This window comes from Carassius auratus, chromosome 17 (genome assembly GCF_003368295.1).
Source record: "Carassius auratus strain Wakin chromosome 17, ASM336829v1, whole genome shotgun sequence".
Lineage (NCBI taxonomy): Eukaryota > Metazoa > Chordata > Actinopteri > Cypriniformes > Cyprinidae > Carassius > Carassius auratus.
The window spans coordinates 4894315-4920331 of record NC_039259.1 but is presented as its reverse complement, the minus strand read 5'-3'; the positions used below and the strand labels follow the sequence as shown (position 1 = coordinate 4920331).

The 26017-nt window shown below is 34.1% G+C and overlaps 1 protein-coding gene and 1 long non-coding RNA gene across 2 annotated transcripts; both read right to left on the bottom strand.

The window, feature by feature from the left end:
• Positions 1-566: 566 nt before the first annotated feature.
• Positions 567-21099, bottom strand: LOC113117844 (uncharacterized). Its single transcript, XM_026286771.1, has 9 exons — positions 21009-21099; positions 20583-20884; positions 11013-11079; positions 5033-5353; positions 4891-4908; positions 4691-4794; positions 1733-2126; positions 1311-1414; positions 567-1190 (listed from the first exon to the last, which is right to left on the bottom strand). Exons 1-9 carry the CDS (start codon positions 21049-21051, stop codon positions 1158-1160), a joined length of 1386 nt encoding a protein of 461 aa, XP_026142556.1. The 5' UTR covers positions 21052-21099; the 3' UTR covers positions 567-1157.
• LOC113117020 (uncharacterized) lies at positions 15685-17625 on the bottom strand. The gene is made up of 3 exons (XR_003294116.1): positions 17291-17625; positions 16095-16629; positions 15685-15997 (listed from the first exon to the last, which is right to left on the bottom strand). It is a non-coding gene; the product is annotated as an uncharacterized LOC113117020 (long non-coding RNA).
• Positions 21100-26017: the final 4918 nt, after the last annotated feature.

Genomic DNA, 26017 nt, shown 5'->3' with positions numbered 1-26017 from the left:
ATTTTTTTGACACATTTCATGAGGATTAACAGGAGCTTTTCCTTATTATCAAACAAGATAATAACAGAATTAGATTTTAAAATTAGACATTGCTTTACATCATTTACTGGAAGAGCTAACGACATTTTAATGTGTTAGATTACTCAGACTGAGCAACTGATTCATGATGAATGCATTCAACGTTCCAGAAAAACAGTACAGATGTGGGGGTGTGTGGTGCAGACTGTTGACAGAATAACCTGCAAACATGCGTCTCGAATGAATCACCCGTTTCTGCACCAGTTTTCAACAGCTCTCTTTGCTCTTATTGGCTTCGTCTGAAGATGTGTGTGAGCTTTGAGGCTTGTGTGCAGCAGCAGGTGTGTGAAAGATGCAGGATGGAGCTCGAACATCTCGAGAACGTTCTGACCACATCCTCCCCAACACCTCCACATTGCTTGCAAAGATCTGACACCACATCCTGCTTTCATCTACAGCAACCTGCAGCAGTACAGCACTTAAAATCATCCATACACCATTCAAAGTAGCATAACGCTTCACATTTTCAAGCAGAAAACAAACACGTTATTATTTATTTATTTATTAAAAAAATGTAAATGCATTAACAAAATCAAGACAGTGCTGTTATTTTCAGGTTCAGTCACATTGTTCAGTTGCAGTACTACTTTGTAGATGGCTTGTTCCAGGAATTGTAGAAAAGCTTCAAAAATCATTATGAGAAATGTAGATGTCTCAGTATACATGAAAAGTCTTATGTTTCTTATTGCAGTGGAAGATTCTTACATAACTGAGATAACAACCCACACTTTCCAAAGGTGCTGATTTTCCAATGAAAAAAAAAAAAAAACATGCAAATATCCTGTTTCTCATAAAACAAAGCCTTCAAATTACGTAAATGTAGAATGTTTTAGTCATAGCACAAAAATAGAACCCGAAACTGTTTATATCATTCTACTTAATTAGCATTTTATTGTAACTCAAGTCACTAACCCCTTTTAAAGCTTTGAAAAACATTTATAATATGTGTGATTTGATGTCGCATACACAAATATAAGACACATGAATCTAGTAAATTGTTGGCAATACACAGATATTTTACACAGCTTGTAAATAATAAAGAGAGTCACTTCTGGCCTGTGACAAATTGTCAACGTATCTCAGTCTTCTGGTAATTGTTTCTTCTTAATTCGCTGTAGGGTAATAAATTCACATCATGTTACAGGATCTATTATATCAATCATATGTATTTATTAATATACTGTTTATGCATATTTGATGTGTGAGATGTGCTCAATAGTTATGAGGAATACCTTTAGTTTGCACACCACACCAGCCACAGCCAGCGCATACAGCAGACTTTTGCAGAGGAATAGGATGTAGCCAAAGCCAAGCAGTTTCAATCCTTTCGGCTTCACTAAAAACACGGAAAACAAGTATGTCAGCTACAGCACTTAAAGACATAAACACAAAGACTGTCAAATTAGACAACTAAACTATCAGTAAATCTGCTGTCTCAGACTTAGAATATACAGTGGCCCGAAATACTATTAAGGCACGATCAGTCGCACTCCAACATATAAATATCTTAAAGAAAGGGTCATCTGCAAATGTATTATTTTATGTATTTACTGATATCTACTGTCTTCAGAGCTGGAGCTGATTTGTCCCTGAATCGTACTTGTTATATGCAGTTATTGACCCTGATTGTAACATTTGGTGCACTTTCACAAACCTTTTTGACCGGTTATGGTGGTTGTGACATTGACATCTTCCTTTCCGTTGAAGAATTTGATGGTACAGGTGAAGTTACTCTTGGGATCCATCCAGTCAGTTTCATTGACTTTTATTCTGCTGCTGATGTGGTACATCAATGTTGTCTTGTCCTGTCGGGCTGAGGTGTCAGTAGATACACTGTCCTGTCTCTCTATGCCATTCACTTTCCAGAACATACTCACATGATCGGGATAAAAGCCTGAGGCCACACACACTAAAGTTAAACCTTTATCATTTGACTTGTCCTGGGAACAGATCTCTTTTGGAGACGGTGGTAGGATCTTGACTTTAGGTAGAGTGATGTTTGCAGCTTCAGAAAGAAAGATTGAAAGCAGAAAATTAGGAAGATTAATTTGCATCAATTACTATGTAATTATAACACGCGTTAATTAAATGCTTTATTTCAATTGGTCAGTCACAGCAAAGGCTGATGAATTTGTTTATTTATTCATTTATTTGAAATGATTGCAAAACTGTCCACGGCAACACTTTCATGAATTGTTACTTTCACTCGTTTTGAATTAAAAGGATATTTTATGTCAGTACTGTATGTGGATGAATACTGTATCCATCGAAAGAAATGTGCAGAACAACTTATAAAGCTGCTTTGTTTAAACATACATTTAAATGTTTAGATGCTTTGGTTTGTGTACAGTTCCAAATAGTTGTTATTCTGTAGTCGTACACCTGTAACTTATTTTAAATATTTCTATTTTTACTTTTAAGGACATACTTGTGGACTTAAGTTGTTTCTTCTGAAATGTTACCTTATTTTCTCATTGAAAATAGATTTTGGATTAACACATGATTAATAAAAAACATTTTATAGAATAAATAAACATTAATTTATTAACTAATAAATGAACATTTTACATTAGATAAATAATTTGTTATGGCCCATGCACTTCTTATTTTCTGTATTCAATCCATTTTTCAATTACCCATATAATATGACCCATTTTATTACATTTCACAAATCAAACAAGTCATCATATCTACTACTACAATTTCTGAACTTAAAAAAATCGGACTTACCCAGAACCGTCAGTTTGGTACCTTCTCCAAATTCTAGTTGTGCGTAGCTAGTACACGATGTTTTATCTCATTACCCAAACCTCAACAACTAGCAACTAATAATGGGCAATGGTACACTGTTTTTGGGGGCCCCTTTTCAGTTTGAGACCATGAAAGCCATAGCGGCCTCCCAGCTGTTACCCAGAGGCCTCTGCTGAGCAGCAGGTATAGCAGACCGAAATTCAGTTGTTTTGGGGGGCATTTTTGTGCATTTAATTGTGCATTTTGATCTTAACAGTAATTAAAATTAACAACAAAAAAAATTATAATTAAAAAGGTAAATGCATACAGTGGCCCCAGGAACAATCAAAACAGAAAAAAGGTTGATGAAATATCAAGCCAAATATCATCTGCAGACAGCTGTAGAAATTTTCTGAGAACTAACCTCACTGCTCGTATCATTTCTGTAATTGCTTTTAAACATTTAACATCCAATATGTGTAGTTAATCATTAATTGTACTTTAATTTGGCAGTGGTTAAAAACATTGTATTTTTATTTTGAACAATGTATTATTTAACTTATTTCATATATGAGGTAGCTATACCTTTTGGGAGATATATATATATATATATATATATATATATATATTATTATTATTTTTTTTTTTTTTTTTTTTTTTAGAAATAGGTGTTCAGGTACAGTTCTGCAGAATTCAGTTATTTATAAGAAAAATGGTTGATTGGTTTATCCAATTATTTAAGCGGTGGGAGTCTAAAATGTCAATAAATGATAATCTATGTGTGCAATGAGATTTCTATTGCTTCATTTTTATTCAGCTGATAGAACAGTACAATTAAAGAATTATTAGCAATGTTTTAGTGATTAGAAACAGCTGTGTATTCACCTCTCTGAGAATATAAGGACCACATAAGCTACAGGATATAATCAACTAGATACATCAGTTACCATGTTGTTACATGATTGAAAGCAGTTGGGAGATCATTGTCAGCCCTAAAAAAGTTATTGTTGACTATTACATTTATGCATTTTGCAGATGCTTTTATTCAAAGCAGTTCAAGGTATTCAGTTTATTTGCATTCCCTGGGAATCAAATCTGACAACTAATGCTATACGCTCTACCGATTGATGTACAGCAAAAATAAAAGCTATCAAAATAGCTAACTGGTGAAAAATGTCACTATATATAAAAAAAAAGAGAATTTTCTTTCCAGATAATGTGTAAGATTTTATTTTATTAAAGTGTGAAACAAATTTATTTAAACACAAAATACAGTAGCTTTTATAGTGAAGAATAATTAATTATATTGACCTCTGTGAAGTCTCTTTTAGAATCAAATCAAATTAACACTAAATACAGTAGCAAGGACACAAGCAAAAGAATAATATATAATCAAAAAGTAGATTTTATGATTAATCTGATCTGAAGTATCTGCAGGCTTTCATTGAGATAAACACTTCAGAAGGAGAGAAATAAGCAATAAAATAAAATAAAATCAGTTGTATGAAAACAGCATCTCTTCAGGTTGGAGTAAATGATTTTTCTGTTTAGTTCATTCATTTTCCAGAGGAACCCTGAAACAAAAATTGCATAAACATTAAAACATTTAGAGAGAGAGAGAGAGAGAGAGAGAGAGAGAGATGGTTATCTATCTATCTATCTATCTATCTATCTATCTATCTATCTATCTATCTATCTATCTATCTATCTATCTATCTATCTATCTATCTATCTATCTGTCTATCGCATCCATATAATGTGTGTATTTTTATATTGTATAAACATATACATGTGATCAAACATTTAATGCTTATGTTGTTAATATTCTTCCAGCTCTTGTGTTTGAAAATATGGATTATAATTAGTAGTTTATCATCCTTACCTTTCGCCAGACGAACACAAAGATGACAAGGCCATACAGTGCACTCTTAGCAATGAACACACCGTATGCCAGCTTAATCGTCTTTGATGATTTTAAATAATCTTCTGGAGATTAAAAGATCAAATGCATAAATTGATAAATGTTTGACCCTAATTTGTCTTTTGCAAATAGACATTAAAAAAGAAAAGAGCAAACCTTACCTGGTTCATATGCACCCCCTGGAAATAGAAATCAAATATTAAAATCAAAAAATTACTTTAAGCATTCATTGCAAAATGTATTGTATTTACAGACAGAAGTTTATTATTTTTTTTTTCTTTCAATGTATTTCTAATGAAATACCTCCAGTTCCAGTAATATTAGCACTTTCGTACTGATAAACTGTTCCATTGTAGAAGGTCACTGTACAATTGTATGTGTATTTTGTTGTGAATTCTTTTTTAAGGACTTTAAGTCTGCTGGATATGCGGAACATTGTCTCATTGTATTGGGTGGCATAAGGGTCTGTCGCTACATCCTCTGTTATAATCTTGCTTCCAATTGACCATTGTATGCTCACATGGTCTGGGTAGAAGTTTTCGGCCACACACACAAGAGTGACCTTTTCCGTACAGCCCGTCACATTTAGAATTTTTACTTCTGGTTTTTTGACATCATTAGATACTGTAAAAGAACATGAACAAATGCCATTAATATTCTAAGCATATGTAACAAAATATTAATATAAACATACACATAAATAATTTTGAAGAACATTTTCCCCATGACATTTCAGTCTGCTTAAACTTAAACTGAAGAATTTTGCAGTTTGATGATGATGATGATGATGATGATGATCATGATGATGATGACTGTTATTGTTGTTGTTATTGTAAAAAAAAACTACAATACCATTTATAACCCTATTACACAATAAAAAAAAAGTGCACTAAGAGAAGTTGCTTCTTCAACAGGAAAACCACATACAACTAATGCAACTAAGGTTTCTGTACTCACCAGCTCTCAGTTACATGGAGCTCATAGCAAAAATCTTCATAAAGCATAAAGCATATCAGCAATACTACATGCTTATAAAATCTTTATATATACAGTAGTGCACAACAGGAAGAGTAAAGAACAGCTAGGTGCGATTCCAATGTAACTCTCACTATTAACTAACCATCAACTACAACTCTTGCATCAATATACTCTTATTTTGTTGCTTGTTAATAGTTAGTAAGATAGTTGTTAAATTTGCATGGGGTGGGATTAAGATGAGATGCGATTGAGATGAAAAATATGATCATGCAAATCCATATGCTTTATAAGCACTAATAAACACCCAGTATGCTAGTATAATCAATGCTAACAAGCAACTACTAGCTATAAGGGAGAATTGCTCATTAAACTAAAGTATTATCAAATAATAATAATAAATAAATAAATCATGATTTACTTTCTTACCCAGAACAGTAAGTTTGGTCCCATTGCCAAAGTATGCAGGTCTGTTGTTCACACTGTTCAACAGCTACAGTAAAACTCTTCCTATCACTTTAATCTGATTTCATTCTACAATGCATGATTATGACACTCAAAATATAAATGTTATAAAATGCTGTAGACCACTGACATTTGAGTGTCATATTCATGCGTATTTATCAGTACCACAATGAATTTATTATAACTTTTTAGAAAAACATCAAGCTTACATATCACCATATTGAAAATGATGAACAATTTGAGTGATAGTAAGGCAGAGAGCTTGTCTTAATGCAGACTATTATCTAAACCTGTCATTCTAGTTCTTCCAAACCAGACCTCAACTCTCAGCTAAGTTTCACTAGTGAACAGTGACAATGTTTTACTTTTATGCCATTGTCTCTGATTAATTCATATCAACATACACAATTCACTTATTACAGTTTTTATGAAGAAAAAAGGACTTTGTCACATTTTTACACAAAAATTCTTGGAATTTACAAACTGATAAAATACCAGAAACACAAGCAAACAAATATTCTCACCTAAAACTGTAAGTTTGGTGCCATCGCCAAAGTATGCAGGATCACCATAGTTCACACTGATTCTAAGCTACAGTCAAAACCTCAACTATAACAGAAATCATGGAAACATTATCCAACTATATTTAACTCTGTTCCTGAAGACAAATGATTTACTCCAGTTTTTCTAATTGACACCTTTATTTAAAATATACTATTTTAACTTTGCAATATCAAAATCATTACAGTTTTAAAGACCAGAATGTTCCATTTACTCACCTAGAACTGTAAGTTTAGTCCCTTTGCCAAAGTATGCAGGGTTGGCATTGTTCACACTGATTCTATGCTACAGTTAAAACCTCAGCTATAATCCAGATGCATGTGAATACTTCCACTTATCCAATTATTTATTTATTTTTGTAAAAGACGGATTAGCTTGTCCAAGTTTTTCAGTTCAGCATCATTTTAGATAATCTAACAAAATACGTTAAAATCATTAAATATCAGATACTCAATTACTCACCCAGAACTGTAAGTTTAGTGCCATTCCCAAAGTATGCAGGACTGCGATTGTTCACAACGATTCTAAGCTACAATTAAAACCTCAGCTGCACTGGAGATCATGTGAACATTGCCACTTATCCCACTTCATCAAACTTAATTTTTAAGACAGCACATATTTTCAGTTTTTCTGATTCATGAGAACACCCAAATTGTAGATATCCTTTTACAATATTAGGTTATGAATATCAAGCATAATATTTAATTGACTCACCTAGAACCGTTAGTTTTGTGCCGTTGCCAAAGTGTGCAGGACTAAGATTGTTCACACTGATTCTAAGCTACAGTTAAAACCTCAAATATACTGCAGAGCATGTGAACACTGCCACGTATCCCAGTTACATTTTCAAAGACTAGACCTATTGTACAATCTTAGATCACATTTTAAAAATATTAAGCTTTATGATTTACACATTATGGGCCTATTCAAATTACTCACCCAGAACTGTAAGTTTAGTGCCATTGCCAAAGTATGCTGGATATCCAGTGTTCACAATGATACTGAGCTACAGTTAAAACCTCAGAAATACTGCAGAGCATGTGAACACTGCCACGTATCCTAGTTTATCTATGTCTTAAAGCCTGGACCTTCTCCTCAATCTTAGAAAACATATGTAACATAATAAGCTTTACAATTCACACATAATATTCAAATTACTCACCCAGAACTGTAAGTTTAGTGCCATTGCCAAAGTATGCAGGATTGCCAAAGGTCACACTGATTCTAAGCTACAGTTAAAACCTCAGCTGCAGCTGGATTCATAAAAACAGTTCCACTTATCCAACTACATCTAACCTCATTTATAAGATATAATAAGATTCTCAGGAACTGCCTGTTCATCCAATCCCAATTCATCCATTTTTGATTTGTTGTATCAATTTCACTTTTGTTAATTACTTCCAATGTTATCAATATCAATCAATTTAACATTATAGAGAAGGTTTTTTTTGTTCTGTTTTGTTTCTTACCTAGTACAGTTAACTTTGTTCCATTGCCGAAATAAGCTTGGCCAGTAGTGACACAGCACACATGTGCACTAACAAATTCAATCAAGACACCAAATAACCTTCTTCTAGACCTAAATGTCAGACAAGCATTGTGTGTTCCTAAATATGCTAGCAATTTCAGAAATATTCTGGTAATATTTTATTAATTTCAATTGTAGATATCATAGAGCAACATTTTTTTTTTTATTGACTTCAATTTGTCATAAGTTCCTTGCACCTTGTCTTGCATAAAGATGTATATGGCAATCAATCAAATAGCATGAAAATGGTATAATAGCATGAATATTCTTACCCAGAACAGTGAGCTTTGTTCCATTGCCGAAATAAGCTGGATAACTACCACCAGTGTCACAGCACACATGTGCATTAACAAATTCACTCAGGATCCCAAATCCAAGTCCCTTTTTAGCTTAAATCGCCCATGAATGCTGCTTGACTACATCCAACTAATTTACTGAGATTCTTTATGGCAAGTCTGCTCATTTAAGTCATTTCATAAATGTAACACTCAAACATCATAACTTAGAAGATTCATTGTATATTAAAGTCGATAAATAACAGAACATCGCATAATTACATTTTTGTATATCCTGCTAAGGTTTTGCATATAACACAGAATACTTCAATCACTCACCTAGAACTGTAAGTTTAGTGCCATTGCCAAAGTATGCAGGACTGGCAGTGTTCACATTGATACTAAGCTACAGTTAAAACCTCAGCTACAGTCAAGATCATATAGACTTTGCCACTCATCATCAAACATTATTATTGTATGGAAATTAGATTTTTCTTACCTAGTACAGTTAACTTTGTTCCATTGCCAAAATAAGCCTGACCCAAACCAGTGGCACAGCATACATGTGCACTAACAAATTTACCCAAGACACCAAATGCTAAAGCCCTAGCATAGTTTTTATACTTGTGTGTCCTGTAAATATCTACTATAGAACAATCATTTAAGCACAATGATTTACAATTTTAGTGATACATCAGAGAGATATACAAAAAAAAAAAACAATAATTTTGAAAGCTCTCAAAAAGAATCTACTTTTAGACCTGAACATCATATAAGCAAGATATGTTCCTAAATATACTAGTAAGTTAAGAAATATTATACAAATGACTTACCCAGGACAGTAAGCTTAGTTCCGTTACCAAAGTGTGCTTCACTACCCATGGTCACACTGATTCTTTGCAACAGTTAATACCTCAGATAGTCAAAATCAGAAATGATTCTACTTACCTCAATGTGTCTAGCTTTTTAAGACATTTTAGGGAAAGTTTGTCTCAGTGTTACTGAGAATTGTTTCAATTTAGCTAAATTTAAATGTAATAAAATTGTATATTTCACACAGCAACGTTTAGAGTAAATTGTTACTAGCCTCCATTTGACATAATTCAGCGCATTGTGCTGTACTGTCTAATATAGGCATGTCTATTGCAATCATTGAAATAACAGGCACAATTTTGAATATTCTTACCTAGAACAGTGAGCTTTGTTCCATTGCCGAAATAAGCTGGATAAGTACCAGAGCACAGCATTCATGGGCTCTGACAAATTCACTCAGGATGCCAAATCCAAGGCATTTTTTTAAACGTGAATGCCCCATGAATGCTTCTTGATTATATTGAGCTAATTTACTTAGATTACTTATTCCAATTGTGCTCATTTGTGTCATTTCATAAATATAACACACAAGCAGCATAATTTAGAAAGTTGCATATTAAAATAAAAAAAAATAACTGAACATCACATTTCTGCAATATGCTGACTTACATTTTTACACAAAAAAACTCAAATTACTCACCCAGAACTGTAAGTTTAGTGCCATTGCCAAAGTATGCAACACTGCCAGTGTTCACACTGATACTAAGCTACAGTCAAAACCTCAGCTATAGTCAAGACTTTAGTGTAGTATAGTGTAGACTTTCCCACTCAAATTATCTAACATAATTCAAAAATTTAGATTTTTCTTACCTAGTACAGTTAACTTTGTTCCGTTGCCAAAGTAAGCCTGAGAAGCACCAGTGTCACAGTGCACATGTGCACTAACAAATTTACTCAAGATAGCAAATACTAATGTCTTTAAAGTCTATGTCATACACATAGGGCATTATTTTATCTCTAAATAATGTACTTAACATTTTTGAAGCCTAAACATAAATATACTCAGTTTACTCACCTAGAACTGTAAGTTTAGTGCCCTTGCCAAAGTATGCTGGGTCGTACTGCTCACACTGATTCTATGCAACCGATGAAACCTCCTCAAGATCTTTCTTACATTTTTATCTGTTTTTGCTTTTAGTAACTTTAGTTACACTACATTATGGCAACTGACAAACAATTGCCTAAGCATGCTGTCTAACTCTAATAAGTGTTAAGAATCAGAAAACATCTTAGTTGAACTACTACGCATGCATTACAAAATCATAGTATTGTTTAAACATTCTTGTATAGGTCAGCTTAGTAATGTAATTTTTATTTTATGCCTTACCAAGAACTGTTAACTTTGTTCCATTGCCGAAGAAAGCTTGACCTCCGCCAGAGTCACAGCATACACGTGCACTAATAAAATTACTCTGACTTTATCGACTGAAGTCTTAGAGTTTGTCTAAACACTGAGGCTCAGAAATGCTTAGCCGTTTAATCTATGCTGAGGAAGATGGTTTTTTAAATCCCAGTGTCAAATAATATCCCTGAACTTAGATTTTTTTTCTTAGTTTTCTTGCTATGATGCAGAAGACTATGCAAAAAAAGTCAAAATATATCTTACCTAGTACTGTGAGTTTGGTGCCATTACCAAAGTATGCAGGGTCGTAGTTGTTCACATTGATTCTATGCTACAGATAAAACTTCCTCTACTCTTAATACCATCTACATGCCATCATTAATTCCACTAAACTCAAAATAAAGAGTTTTGAGTCAGAAATAAACATCAGAATGCATTTAATTAGCAATTTTGATTAGAAGCCTCATATTTAATTAAGCATTGCCATTTAAACAGTATTAAATGGGTTTCTTACCAAGTACAGTCAACTTTGTTCCTTGGCCAAAATGAGCCTGAGCAGTAGTTGACACAGCACACATAGGCACTAATAAAATGTCTAGGATATCTGCCAGGTCTGGACACTGATCAATGGCTGGTCACAGACTTATTTCCAAAAGAATTATCTTCAAACTTCAGCACCTAATAATATTTCTTCAGTAAATTCAGTCAAAAAATGTCTCACCTGTCACTGTAAGTTTAGTTCCACTGCCAAAGTGTGCAGGACTGTACTGATTACACTGATGTCAACCGACTGTAAAAAACTAAACTGCATCTAAACCACACTAGCTATAATAATGTTAACGTCCTGAATAGAAAATTAATACAAACTCAATGGCTAACAATATATGCAAATCTTGAACGTCACAAACAAGCCAAGAGCTGAATTTGAGCAAAACAGTAGTCACGAGACATAATAAAGATACTACTTTGTCAACCATTTCCGATGCTTTTGCATCATTTCACTTAATATTTATACAAGATTTATATTCAGAATCATTGTTTTTCTTACCTAAAACAGTAAGTTTGGTGCCGTTTCCGAAATATGCTGGCGTGTTTGAGCACAGAGTATCACCACAGTATCACAAACTTCTGTCTCACATAACCTTACTCAACTATATTATTCAATTCTCATTGGTAACTGTATGTAGCAAACACATTGCTTGCATTGAATTAGTCTTTTACATTTACAAAAAAGAAATGTCTTACCTAAAACAGTCAGTCTTGTCCCCTCACCAAAAATAGCCTGGCTGTTTCCAAAGCACAGCATGCAGGCTCACTGATAAAATTACTTGAACTTCATAACCCTTACATTTAACTAAATCTACACACAGTGCGTTTCTTTAGTTCTTTGATACGTTTGAATCCTCTGTACTCTCAAATGGCACATTTTATGTTTTCAATCATGTTGCTTGAAATTATCAACTTATAAAACAGTTGCACAGTATATTTGTAAAGGTTTCCTACTGAAGCAGAAGTAGTACTTACCAAGAACTGTTAATTTGGTGCCGTTACCGAAATAGGCTTCATAATTGGCACAGCATACGACTGTCATGTCAAAAACGGTCTCAAATCGAATACTGAAATTGCGCTGTATTTTTTCACAATATTTCAGCATAGTTTATCCTTAATAGACGATCATCAACAACTTGAGCTCAATGAAAGTTTGTGTTTATTGTCTAATATTCCCATGTAGGCCTACATATTAGCATAGTTAAAAGTGTTTCTTACCTAGAACTGGTCATTTTGTTCCATTTCCAAAGTGTGCTTGATAAGCATTGTCACAGTGAGATGGTATGCGCAAACTTACGACACAAGCTATGGTACAAATTATTTGAAACATTTGGGTCTGATTTGGAGGCCCCTTTCCTACTGCTGTCATAGTTTAGTCAAAATAGAGTTTAAAAGGTAAAGGTCACATAGGTAAACTTCACTAAAAACCAAACCATTTAAACCAAACTTACCTAAAACTGTCAGTTTTGTTCCATTTCCAAAGTATGCTTGCCAGCCAGAGGCACATTGCTTCAGACTACTCCAAAATTTGCATTAGAATTCCATTTTGTTTCCATAATCATGTAAAAATTCCAGAATATTTGTCTCCCAGGAGCCTGTTTTACATAAAAGCATGCAAATCCAAAATAGACTTTGATATCCCTACAAGGAAAATGATCAAATAACTGTCAAGTCCAACCTCGGGTATCCATACATGTATTTACTGCTGATAAAATGTGTTCAAATTCATAAAAAATGTGGTAATTATTCAAAATATTAGTAATCCTTCTCTCCTAGATATCCATTATATTTAATGTTGAAATCCATGAGAAATGTTTGCAGTGTTTGTATTCATTGTCTCTGTCTAATTGACTTTACATGGAGGGAGGTTTTTGTACAGCGGCTCTATGGGAATGTATCACCGTGGCCCCCTGTCCCCACGGTGCTAAAACATTAGACAAAAACACAAAATTCTCCTTCTCTCTTTCCCCCCACTCTCCCCCCAACCCCCATTTTATCTTTATTTTTCATCATTCTCTTGCACATGTTGGTTTTTATGTCTATCTGTATACAGTCTGTGTTGCTATTTCTGTGATTACTGAGAATTTGGGCAGGTGCAGATGCCTCCACCTAAAAATGTCTCTATGACAGTTTGCCGACCCCTCCCACATCCTCATCAAACAATGTATAGAGAGATGACAAGAGCTGTATCTGTTCAATGTTTGAGCAACAGACACTCACAAAAATCTTACAAAAAATTCTGAATGATTGAATTATATTTCCCCTTTTCTATGAAACAGCCATAAAAGATTTATAAGAAATGAAATAAATGTTCAATTAATGTCAAATTCACCTCTAATTAATCAAATGTACTGATTCAATATTCAGAACTCTTAAAAAGTCTGAAAAAGTCAAACTCATCCTCACAAAACCAGTGCTGTGCTCATGTTGTTGCCCTTTCCAGTGTTCAGTTTTTCCTGAAAAAAAAAAGTTCTACATGCATCTTTATTCCATAAAGAATTCCAAGTAAATGAATAACTGCAATAAAACACCTGATGCCACTATCTATAAAAGTTTCAGCTAAAGAAATGCAGTACTGCTACTCTATTATAATGCCAAAGCAATATTTATATTTTCTCAAAATGATGTAAAACTACATAACATGAATTGATTCATAATTAACAACTTCCTTACTTACTTATAACTGTTTAACTTAAAGACTCCACAAACAATCTAGATGTGAAAGAAATTAACATAAATGCTTGTAATATTGCAGTTTGTGAAGCACTGAACCGTGTTTCCCGTCTTTAAGATAAGTGATTATAAAACATTTCAATCATTCTTAACATAACATACAGCATCATTTCAATTAAAACCTGAAAAATATTTTCTTAGTGGTAAGTAACAGTGTTCTAGAATATGATACCTTAATAAAATAATGATTAATTGATCCAATGTGGCAATTAGACATGCTAAACTAATAAAAAAACAACGCAAACGTTAAAGCACTTTATTGCTCATGATTGCATAATCAGACAACAGTGGTGACGTAACGAAATATATATCAGGAACTGAATGCATCATCATGCCATCTGCTGCTGTAAATAGAGTATAAAAGCATAACTAAAGTTGCTCATTTCATCCTGCAGAGGTCAGCATATGATCTTTAATCCAGAAGATGATCAAATCATATTAAACTGTACTGCTCTTTTCTAAAAGCAAACTGTTAATGGAGCAATACTGCAAGAAGAGCACTCTGCTACATTAAAAACATTAAATGATAATTAAATTGCAAGCGTGATGAACATGTCTATGCTCAGAGCCTCTGGAATAAGAATAAGAATACATATGAAAATGAAAATAGGTTACAACACTGAAAATATGAATTGTAATTCATAATTATAAATCTGATAAACCACTTGGTTTGTAGTTGTCTGTATTTGTTCCAAACAAACTGTCAGTTTGTGCACATTAGAGACAAGGACTTTTCAGTTTCTCTTACTTTAGGTTACATTGTTGCACAAGTAGATGACTCACACACTTATCAATTCATTCAAAACACATTTTCATTACTAAACACAGTAACTGAATAACTGACAAGGCTGAAGTTTCAGTAGTCATTACTCCAGTCTACAGTATCACCTGGTCCTTTAGAAATCGTTCAGTATAGTGATTTGGTGTGGTTTGCATAACATCTGACCCTTTTCTCCCATCCATGCTTTCATTGGAACGAGGTCTCACCACTGGTCTATGATAATGTCATATTCTGTAATATTCATCATGGAAGTTAACATAAACAAGACCAGACAGTGAATGTGTGAATTGGTTTTGTGCAGTCTTTTCACAAGTTGCAGATAGTGAAGGTGCTGGTGATTAGGGATGAAGACTCTCAATCACACCCTGCGGAAAGGGTCCGTATAACCAAATTATGTTCACTTCATAAACATTGCCACAGACATTCACTCAGATTTAGATCTTTGAAATATTACAGATTTTATATATATATATATATATATATATATATATATATATATATATATATATATATATATATATATATATATATATAAAATATATATAAAATATATATATAAAATATATATATATATATATATATATATATATATATATATATATATATATATATATATAATACACATTTTATGTATTAATAAACATGCATGGATCCTATAAATAATATATGGTATTTTTTTAGATTTATATTATGTCATCTTTCCTCCAACTATTGAATAAAGGGTGTGCATATGAATTTTGTAAATTTGAAAGGGAGATCAAAGAAAGTATATCCCACAACCAGCTTGATAATAATGTATTTTCTCTCTGATCATCGTGGCTCAGGCTGAGGTTATTGTTCAGGTGCTTGGATAAGTTAAGGTACTGTGCAATACTTGAGGCGCAGAAATAAATACCCGAGTCGTTCGCTGCTAGATCCTTGATCTCCAGTGAAGATTCTTTAGTTTCAGGACGTTCCATTATGTATTTTGTTTTAAAAAATGGGGCAACTATTTCTGTTGAATCTTTAGCAAGGGAAATAGCAACAAGGGACAGTTCACCTTGACCTGTCTGTTTGTACCAGTACATATAATAATAGCTGCCATCATCGTGGTTACATTTTAAAATAACCTGTTTATCCCGTTCAATAATCACTTCAGTTTTACCAACTTGATCATTCTGAATGATGGTTATTCCTCCTAATGAATCTGTTGGGTAGAAAACATGTATTATAACAATTTTCATACCAAAAATATTGATTTATAAATAGATGTTTGACTTTCAAAATAGTCTGGATTGACTTACTAATAACTAGCAGCAAAATAAACCCCAAACAAAGCAGGCCCATGACGTGAAAGAGAACAATCCGCTCCTTACTGTCTCTCACCCCTTCTAGGTTTATTTTGACTTTCCTATTTAGTGAGTCTATGATCAAAAGGAACAGGAAATGACATCATAAATGAGAGAGGAATGCACGGCGCAGTGTTAACTTTGTGGTTGTTGTTTAGCTGTGCAGCTGTAATATATTACTGTGTGCTCGTGGCACAATAATAGAGAGCTGAGTCTTCAGTCTCTAGTCTGTTAATCTGCAGCGTGGACATCGTTATTACAGGACGGGTGGCTGCATACTTAGACTTTTGAGTTTTAAATGGTTCTTCAATATCTGCCTGATTTGGGCCAGCAGAATATACCAATAAAGACAAACCCGGAGTCCCCTTTGCTTGCCTGTACCAGAACAATCTGTAATGGTCAGAATTATCATGTTGACACGTCAATGTCACATCTGAACTCCTGTTGGCAAGGATTTCTGGCTCTTGGCGGATTTCTCCATTGGATTTATCTGGAAAACAGAATAGTTGATAAAGAAGATAAAGATAACTGTTGTAATTGTTGGTAACCCTTGTGAAAAAAAGTGTGCTATATAATATTGAATGTGCATTGGCAGTGTATGTCAAACCTTAAAAATATACAGCATTAAAAAAGTGCTTGCTGATAATATAATATTATTGAAATAAGAGGCCACTTAAGTCCATTTAAAGTGAATGCAATTTAATTCTTAACTAATTTAAGTACACTGTTAAAGTCTACCTTTTTTATTACTAATGCCATCATTAGTATTATATGTGAAGTTGATATATGTTTTAAATGTTTAAACTTAATCATAAAAATGTGCAATTAAAAGTATTTCTAAATAGATAACAAGTTTCCATAGAAATTACTTTGAACTATATTTGGGTTAGCAGAGACAATAATCACATTTAAAGATGTTAAAAAATGCATTTAAGTTTATTTTATATTATAAATCATTTTAATTTAATTGCAAATAGCATACAATGAAGCGCATGTCCATTACGTTCACTTCACAAGTATAACTTTTAAAGGAGTATTTCTGAAAGTACTCTTTTAAAAGTATGCTAAAGTGTACTACTTTTTCACACGGGAATGTAAATTAATATATAAAAAGGTTAAGAAGAAAAAAAATCTAAATCCAAAAGCCTTACAGACAGTCAGCAGTAAAGTGAATATGAACCAGATGAGCTCCATATTGTCCCATAAATGAACGAGATGCACTCAGTATGCTGTGACTGACTTCCTGTGCAGTTTTGGGGTATGACAGATGATGTCAACGTCCTGTTAGAATTTTTTTTTTTTTTAAAGCACACACCCCAACAACACATCTCTCCAGTGCAGACAAACTACTCACTGAACTACTTATATAGTTTCTTACTAACTAATACTTTTCAAACCACACATATATACATTTTCAAAACTAAGGACTTCTCATTTGAAACTATTTATGTGAACCATCCAACTGAGACTCACTAAACAAGTTCACTGCCTGTCCAGTCTTAACAGAAACAAAGATACACAATTTTGGCTCACTGTCATTGCTAGTTTATTTAGTAGCTCCCCAAGACTTCAACCAATGGGTTAAAGAGTTGTACATGTCTTATATCCATTGAAGTCACAATGGTTCTCAACAAGGACATCCTTAGAGCAAAGTTTCTCTAACACCAGGTGTCAATGATATCACATGCTTATTGTAAGAGCGTGCACAGGTCTGGCTTCACTGTGGCTTGCAGCGCAGTAATATGTGCTACTGTCCTGTGCAGTGAGTTTGGATACAATCAAGCTGAACGTGTTGTCTTTTGTGTTTAGAATGGCTTTATAGTTCTGTGTTTCTATATCATACTCTTTTATAATAAACTGTATAGCTTGTCCATAATGGTCTTGCCTGTACCAATACATAGTGTAGCTAGACATGCTAACCCCTGCTGCCATGCTACAGCTGAAAGTCACATTATCTCCTGGTAGCGCCGATACGAAACGTGTTGACTGAAGCACGATGTGAGCTGGTGTCTGACCTAGAGAGATAAAAACAGGAGACAGACAAATAACACTGAGACAGGACTTATATTATAAGCAATAAAAGTTGTGTATAATTGACCAGCATGTGTTCAGCGTGTTGTTTGCACTGAATGAATAAAAAAGGATTTAACGTTTTATCATTTCAGTAGTCCAGTAGTTCAGACATTCTGGCCATTCTGCAAATGCGACACTCACTTTGACAAACTGTAAGGAGCCATTTCAGGAAAAGTATTGTGATTCGGTTGTTCCTCATCTCCCAGATCGAGCCAGATCAAGTAGAATGCAAAAAAGTAAAGCAAAAGTGTAAGCTAACAAGCTGCCTCTGAAAGGAGGGGCTGGCTGTGCTTAGCAGATGACGACTGGTGACCATTGTTCAAACAAATGTGGGGGGGGAAAAGTGTCTGGCATTATCACAAATGTCATGCAAAAATGAAAATAATGATTTTGAATAGGATTTGAAATGCAACTTCTGAATGTTTAAACCTAATTTCTACATTTTTAACTAGCCATTTCAAATAGCAGCATTGACATTAAGTGATCATTGTTTATTGCAAATTGTGTTCAGCACATATTTTTGGAGGGCAAAAAAACATTTGGTTTGTATAATTCCTTTAGTAAATCGGACTCTCAGTGAATTCCCACTTGCTTTTTTTGTTTCCAATGTGTCATAATTAATATAAATAGTTATTATTTTGCTTGCATTATATTCTCATATTATCGGCACCAGAAAGGAATTTAATACTGGCAGTTAGTCATGGTTTATAACACCTGATAGTGGTTAACCACTCAATATTTTACAGAAACATAAATTGGAGAAACATATCCTAGATAGGGCAGAGGGTTTTTCTGTCAGTAAAAACAGATTTTGCAGCACTGTGTACTGGCAGCACAGAAGTAAATAGCCGAGTCTGACTGAACAAGGTTTGAGATGGTTAGATATCCATTCGTTGTTTCATGTCTAGTTTGTGTGAACCGATCTGTAAATCCAGGCTCATTGTTCGGTTGAGATTTAGCGTAACTATAGCCGATTAGATCAAGAGACATGTTCTGTTGTCGATACCATAACATGGTAAGTAAGGTATTGTCGTCATGTTTGCAGCTGATCTGTGCCTCGCTACTTTGGTTGGCAATCAAGGGTTGAGTCTGCTCAAATTTGACACAATTTGCAATCCCTGGGGAGAAAATATTAGTCGAGTTAGAAAGCATTCTGAAAATTAACGTTCAAAATTGATTAAAAAGCTTATTTATATTGCTTTATTATCATACTTAAAAACACGATGAGGAAAATGCCCAGCCCAAAGGTAAGCTCACACATCTCTGATTCACTGTGTGATAGAGAATGAAATAGAAGACTGTTATACGTTGTAACTGTCATGGCCAGTGTTTAAGAGCTACATCTCCCCCTGTTGGCCCTACTACATCCCCAGTTCTTTACTTCATATCAAAGTTTTATCTTAAGTTACATTTCTACTGTCATTTTATAGCTAAATTAGCTTTTGTTTATGGTGAAATTAACTGTGAAAAGATTACAATGCAAGAAATATATTGACCAACATAAAGTAACATTTTTGCCTTATGACTAAAGAAAACACTTATCAAGCACGTTGAACTGAGAGGGGAACAGAGATTGCCTGGTTTTACTTTTATTTGTCATATTATTTATGATCTAAACAACAAAGTTATGTTTCTATTCTGAACTTACATTTATTTGCATTTCTGAAAGTCTTTGCTTTCGAATAATATAATAAAATCTAAAACAAAAAAATTACTAAATCAAATTTGAACTAATCAAACACTTGAGCGGGTACAAAATGATTGTCTTTGCTGCTTTTCTTGGGGTGCAGACATTTAATATTTTAACATGAGCCAGTGTTCGCTAGCAATCCAATGCTATTCAAATATTCTGTTGGCCAACCATCTCTGTTTTATCATTTTGATTTGCAAATAATATTTCCCTGTGAAAATAGTCGAAGAAGAAAGCAGAAGTATTCCACTTCGATTTGGAAAAATGTCCATTAAGTAATAATTAAAAAACTAATATTGCTATCTCAAATTAATTGTTACCTAGGTTAAAGAGGAAAAATCTAAACATCAAATAAATTCCTTCTTAAGGTTATGATAACTCTGGTCATCCACATATGATGTGACAAGAGAAAGTGACTTTAACAAAGACAGAGAGAGGAAAACTTGTGCATTAAAATAGTCACATCTCCCCCTACTGACTGTATCACATCATTGAGACATTGATGCTAATTTTTTGATAGAAGGGAGGAGCAAAACATCAAGAATGACATTTACATTTGCAAGTTCTCTTGTTCTGCTGATTGTACAGATATGGGTTCATTTCTTTGTGGTTGAGGCAGGTGTGATTGCAGGTTGACATCCAAAGAGTTTTTGTTGTATATTTTATTGTAATTAATTCACTGTGTAACTAGCAGCACACAGATACACAGCATCAATCCCCTCCTTGACATTCACTTTCAGGGTCCAGTGCTTTGTCTCTGTACCTGACATTGTGAAGCTGGTGTCAAAACCCTGCTCATAAGTGGGAGAGTTAAAATTGTAGTTCCCAATAAGCACTGGTCCTTCACCTTTTATTTGTCTGTACCAGTATTTGTAATCATAGTCTGTATCATTCTGGTAACAGTGCATTTCCACTGAGGAGCCTGGGAGACTGGATATGTATTTCGGCCATTGAGTGATCAGAACACCGTCACTGAAATCTGCTGGAAATACAAAATCAAAAACAGTTATGCCGTCTATTAGAAATCCACATTTGGTCAACATGTAGAACATGTAGAAAATGTAGAAAATGGAATCACAGCAAGATATACAAAGTTAAAATATTACCTTTTAGATAAAGCAGTGTGAATAGGAGAATAAAGGAGTCCATTTAGACTTGCTTTTAGTGAAGTATTTTCTTATGTTCAGTTTATTACACAAAGACAAACCACACAGACTAGTTTGTATTTCCGTAAGCCACACCCCTATGTAAAAAAAAAAAAAAAGTAAAAAAAAAAAAAAAAAATCTGTTACAAAACAAGACCGCATGCAAAAGGGAAGCGTTTCAAATTACTGGTGCAATGATTTTGCCACTTCTTGCTCTTGTACTGACAAATACATACAAAATTACATCAAAATACCCATCTTGGAGAGAATCTTCAAAAAAAAAAAAAAAAATGTTGGTTATCATAAGTGAATCTAATCAGTGGAAAAAGAAATCGAATGTGTATCATAATTGGATGCATTGTGTCTTAAAGTGACCGCACCTAATTTTCTAGCTGTAATGTTAATCCAAGAAAGTGAAACTACTTAAGAAAGAATAGCAAAAAATAAATGAATATGCGCTTGCACAATCTTTTTTTTTTTTTTTTTTATATCATTTTTTTTAATCAAGATTTTTTGTCATGTTGTTTTTTGTTTGTTTGTTTGTTTTTCGCAAGCTGTTTGAGCATTACAGCCAAACTATTTTCCCTATTACAAAGACAAAGCCTTTTAAAGTAACAAAATATGAAAACATATGGCAGATATTTAGGCTGAAGTGGGTGTAGATAAAAATATTTTTTACTATTTTATCTTTGTTATTAAAAAATGAGAACAATGACACACATTACAAATACACATAATATACAAATAAAATAAACAGTGTTTTATTTATTAATGAATAAATATAAAAATAAAACACTATATACAATGATTCTTATTAAAGCAACTGTATTAAAGTTTTTCAGTCAAGAGTATTGAGTGATCTTTTTTTTCTTTGTGTTTGGTGTTTTATTTAAATTAACGGAAAAATTCACCCCAAAATTTAAAGGGGGGGGGGGGTGAAATGCTCATTTTCACTCAATATCCTGTTAATCTTGAGTACCTATAGAGTAGTAGTGCATCTTTCATATCTCCAAAAAGTCTTTAGTTTTATTATATTTATAAGAGAAAAATAGTCCGGCTGGAGGCGTGACGTGTGGGCGGAGCTAAAGAATCACGAGCGCCAGTAGGCTTTTGCGTTGAGAGCGTTTGGAAGTTGTGACATTACCGTGAGAAAAAAAAAAAAACATCATCCAAAACAAACCATGGCTAACAGTCAAATTCAGCCATTTATTTATGATCCAGAATCAGATCCCGAGGCTGAAACTGGACGAGAGCAGCAGCAGCAATGACTCGCTCCGAGCGGGGCTCAAACCCGGGTCTCCGGCATGGGAGGCGGACGCACTAACAAGGAGGAAGAGACATTTTAAGCTCACCGCCTGCGGTTTCAACACACGATCGTGACCCTTTTTCGTTGGGATTGCATTATCCTTAAGAAAAAAACGATACGCAAAATCTGTCGTCAAACTGGGCCTTGTTTGTAAAACAAGCATCTTCGAAATGCAAGGAACAAACACAAACACTTGCACAACTCTGTCGATGCTCTTTAAAAATAAACTCCGTCCACTGGTCCCTTAATGTTTTAAAAAGTGAATGCCTGTGCTCTCAGTGCTCTGCTATACGGGAGCGCGCGCTCTTCCGGCAGAAGTGCCTTAGGACCCATATAAGGAAATTCCGCTCCATCTAACGTCACAAAGAGCCATACTCGAAAAAAAACTTTCAGAAACTTGTGACAAACCGGAAGGAGTATTTTTGGAACAGAAATAGTCCTTCAAACGTACAACTTAATTTTTGAAACTTTGTCCATGTTTAGCATGGGAATCCAACTCTTTAACAGTGTAAAAAACTCAGTATGCATGAAATAGCATTTCACCCCCCCTTTAAATAGGTTAGTGTTTAATTATTTTTTTTTTTTATAACTTCATGTACTCATTCAAAACAGAGGGGTTACCAGGATGTCATGTTTGGGGGGGCATTTGGCTTTTTTGGGGGGGCAACATAAACAACTGAAAAAATTGAGCGCAAGATTAAGCTATACTACACACAATCTGTTTTAGTGCATATCTTTTTCTAAGCCAGGAACCCAGAGATAGGTACAGGCTATTAGACTATAGGGCTGTCACATAAAAGTTGGTTAAACCCGGTCAACATTAATAATATGATGATGATATTATTATTATTATTCACAGATTCATATATAGAACAGATCACGGTGATTGCCTGATGATGAGTGACAGGTGTTTGCTTGTGAGAAGACTTGCTACACAAGTAGGCTTTTTTAAAATGAATCTGAAGTCACGTTTGTATAGACAAGAGGTAAATTAATTTGTTTCTTCTAAGCTGTTCCAGACGTAGGTGCTACCATAAATTCGCCAGTTAGCCTCTAAGTTTCTTTGTGAATGCGGCCCCTGGTAAAAAAAAAATGCATATGCTCATTTGAACAGTATGACAACAGTATTTGAATGGTATTCTCTGGTTATAAGTGGCTTGGGATAAAAGTGTCTGCTAAATGAATAAATATAAACATGTAGGCCTAGATAAAAGGGAACATATTAGGCAACAGGGGGTAAGAAGAGTTGAAATAAAAGCTATTTTTGTGAAACTATAAGAATTGAGTTTATGATGTCATTAGCAGAGGCAACATAGCTATTTTTAAACATGGTTTTATTTTTATTTTATTTGTTTATTTAATTTTATTTGTGATTAGTGGTGCTTGCCATAGGCAAATGTAATTATTATTTTACGGGGCTGTGGAGTCTGTATGGGTTTGTTCTCCCTCAGCTAGGGGTGGGTGATATAATAAAAATCTAATAAGTCTGTTTTTTTTTTTTTTTTTTAGAAATCATGATTTTATCCTGATTCTTTGTCATGTTGGTTTTTCTATTTTGCAAGCTGTTTGAGCATCACAGCCAAACTAATTTCCCTATTATAAAGCATTTTAAGGTAACAAAATATGAAAAAGTATGGGGGATATTTAGGCCAAAGTGCATGGGTGAAGATAAAAATCTTTGTCATTATTTTATCTTAGTTATTAAAAAAATGAGAACAAAGATACACATTAAAAATACAGATATTATACAAACAAACTGTTTTATTTTCAGGTACAAGAGATGTATTTAGCAGGAGCATTAAAAAAAAAATGAACAAATATAAAAATAAAACACTATATACACTGATTCCTAAAGCAACTGTATTAAAGTTTTTTTTTTTTTCAGTCAAGAGTATTGAGTGATTTTTCTCTGTGGGTTTTGTGTTTTATTAACATTAAAGGAATAATTCACCCAAAAATTTTAATAGTGAAAAAAAAAAACCTGAATGAGTTTCCTTCTTCTGCTAAACATAAGCGTTATTTTGAAGGTAGAAAACCAAACAGTTGCTGGTTCACAGTGACTTCCAGAGTATGTTACTATCAAAGTCAATGTGGACCAGCAACAGTTTGGTTACACAGATTCTTCAAAATATCTTCTTTTGTGTTCAGCACAAGAAAGAAGTTAATATAGGTTTTGGACAACATGTGAGTGTATAAACAATGACAGAAATTCAATTTTAGGAGGAACTATCCCTTTAATTCACACGGCAGCATGTACTGCCTACTGTCCCTTTAAGACATGCATGCATACATACATACATCCTCTTTCAGTTGTTTACTTTCATTATAGACATATCTAACTTAGTCAATACATAAACCTTGTGTGTTTCGACAGTATTAGCACAGAACATAACTTAGTAATCAGGCACAGTTTGAAGGGCTTTTTCGTTTTCGTGTCGCGCTTTGTGCTTAGAAAAAACCGAATGTCAGAAAAGCACACGAATAAAACTTTTAAATAAGCAGTAAGGATTAAAAAAAAATGTGAATAAGTGCAGTATCCTGTGAGAGTACCGCTAAGTTAACACTTATGTTAGTGTATTATATTAATTCCGTGGCGCCAGAACTGCAGCTGATAGAATGTGCGCTGCGGCACAATACAACAATATTTCTTCAAAAGCAGATCGTGGAGACATTTTTATCGTCCACAACCAAAAATATTAATATACTACCCTCGGCAGAAATCGCAGTCGCAAGTCGCAGAATTCTCTGACTTTCAAAAAACCCTTTTTCAGTCAAAATCACGATGTTCCGCTCTCAATGCACTTCGATCCCATACGCTGTTTTGGGACGGCAACTGGAGTGGCAAAGCTCATTTGTGCCACCCTTGTGGACACGCCACTGCTCTAAGGCTCTGCCAGGTAAACATTTCATTGGCGTTCTATTCTCACATGATGCACTTTTTCTGAGCCCATAAGCCTGAAGCGCGCGCGCGCACTGTCAAACAGCGCCAAACTGGATTTTCTATGGGTCAGACTTACCTGCTACTGATGGAAAAATATGCACAAAACAATCAACTTTTAAATGTTTATTTATCATCAGAGGGACAGTCCGTTTCTCGGGGAGGCAGGGCTTATCCTAGGGGAGGCACTGCCTCCCCCAGCCTCCCCCTAGACACGCCCCTGATTCAAAAGTTGTTTTAAACCTGAATGAGTTTCCCTTCTTCTGCTAAAAATAGACTCTATTTTGAAAAAGGTGGAAAACCAAACAGTTGACTTCCAGAGTATTTTTTTTTTCCCCCTACTGTCAAAGTCAGTGTGGAACAGCAACTGTTTGGTTATCCGGATTCTTTAAAATGTCTTCTTTTGTGTTCAGAACAAGAAATAAATGAGTATAGGTTTAGGCCAACGTGAGTAAATAAACAATGACATAAATTTAATTTTAGGGTGAACTATCCCTTTAATTACAGTCAGCAGCATGTAGCCTACTGTCCCTTTAAGACCTGCACACATCTAATATACAGACATGCATCTAGTTCTTTCAGTTCTTTACTTTCATTTTAGACATAACCAACTAGTCTATGCATAAACCTTGTGTGTTTTGACAGTATTAGCACAAAACATAACTTAGTTTAGTTATCAGGCACAGTTTAACAGGCTTTTTCCTATTCCTGCATGCTCTTTAAGTG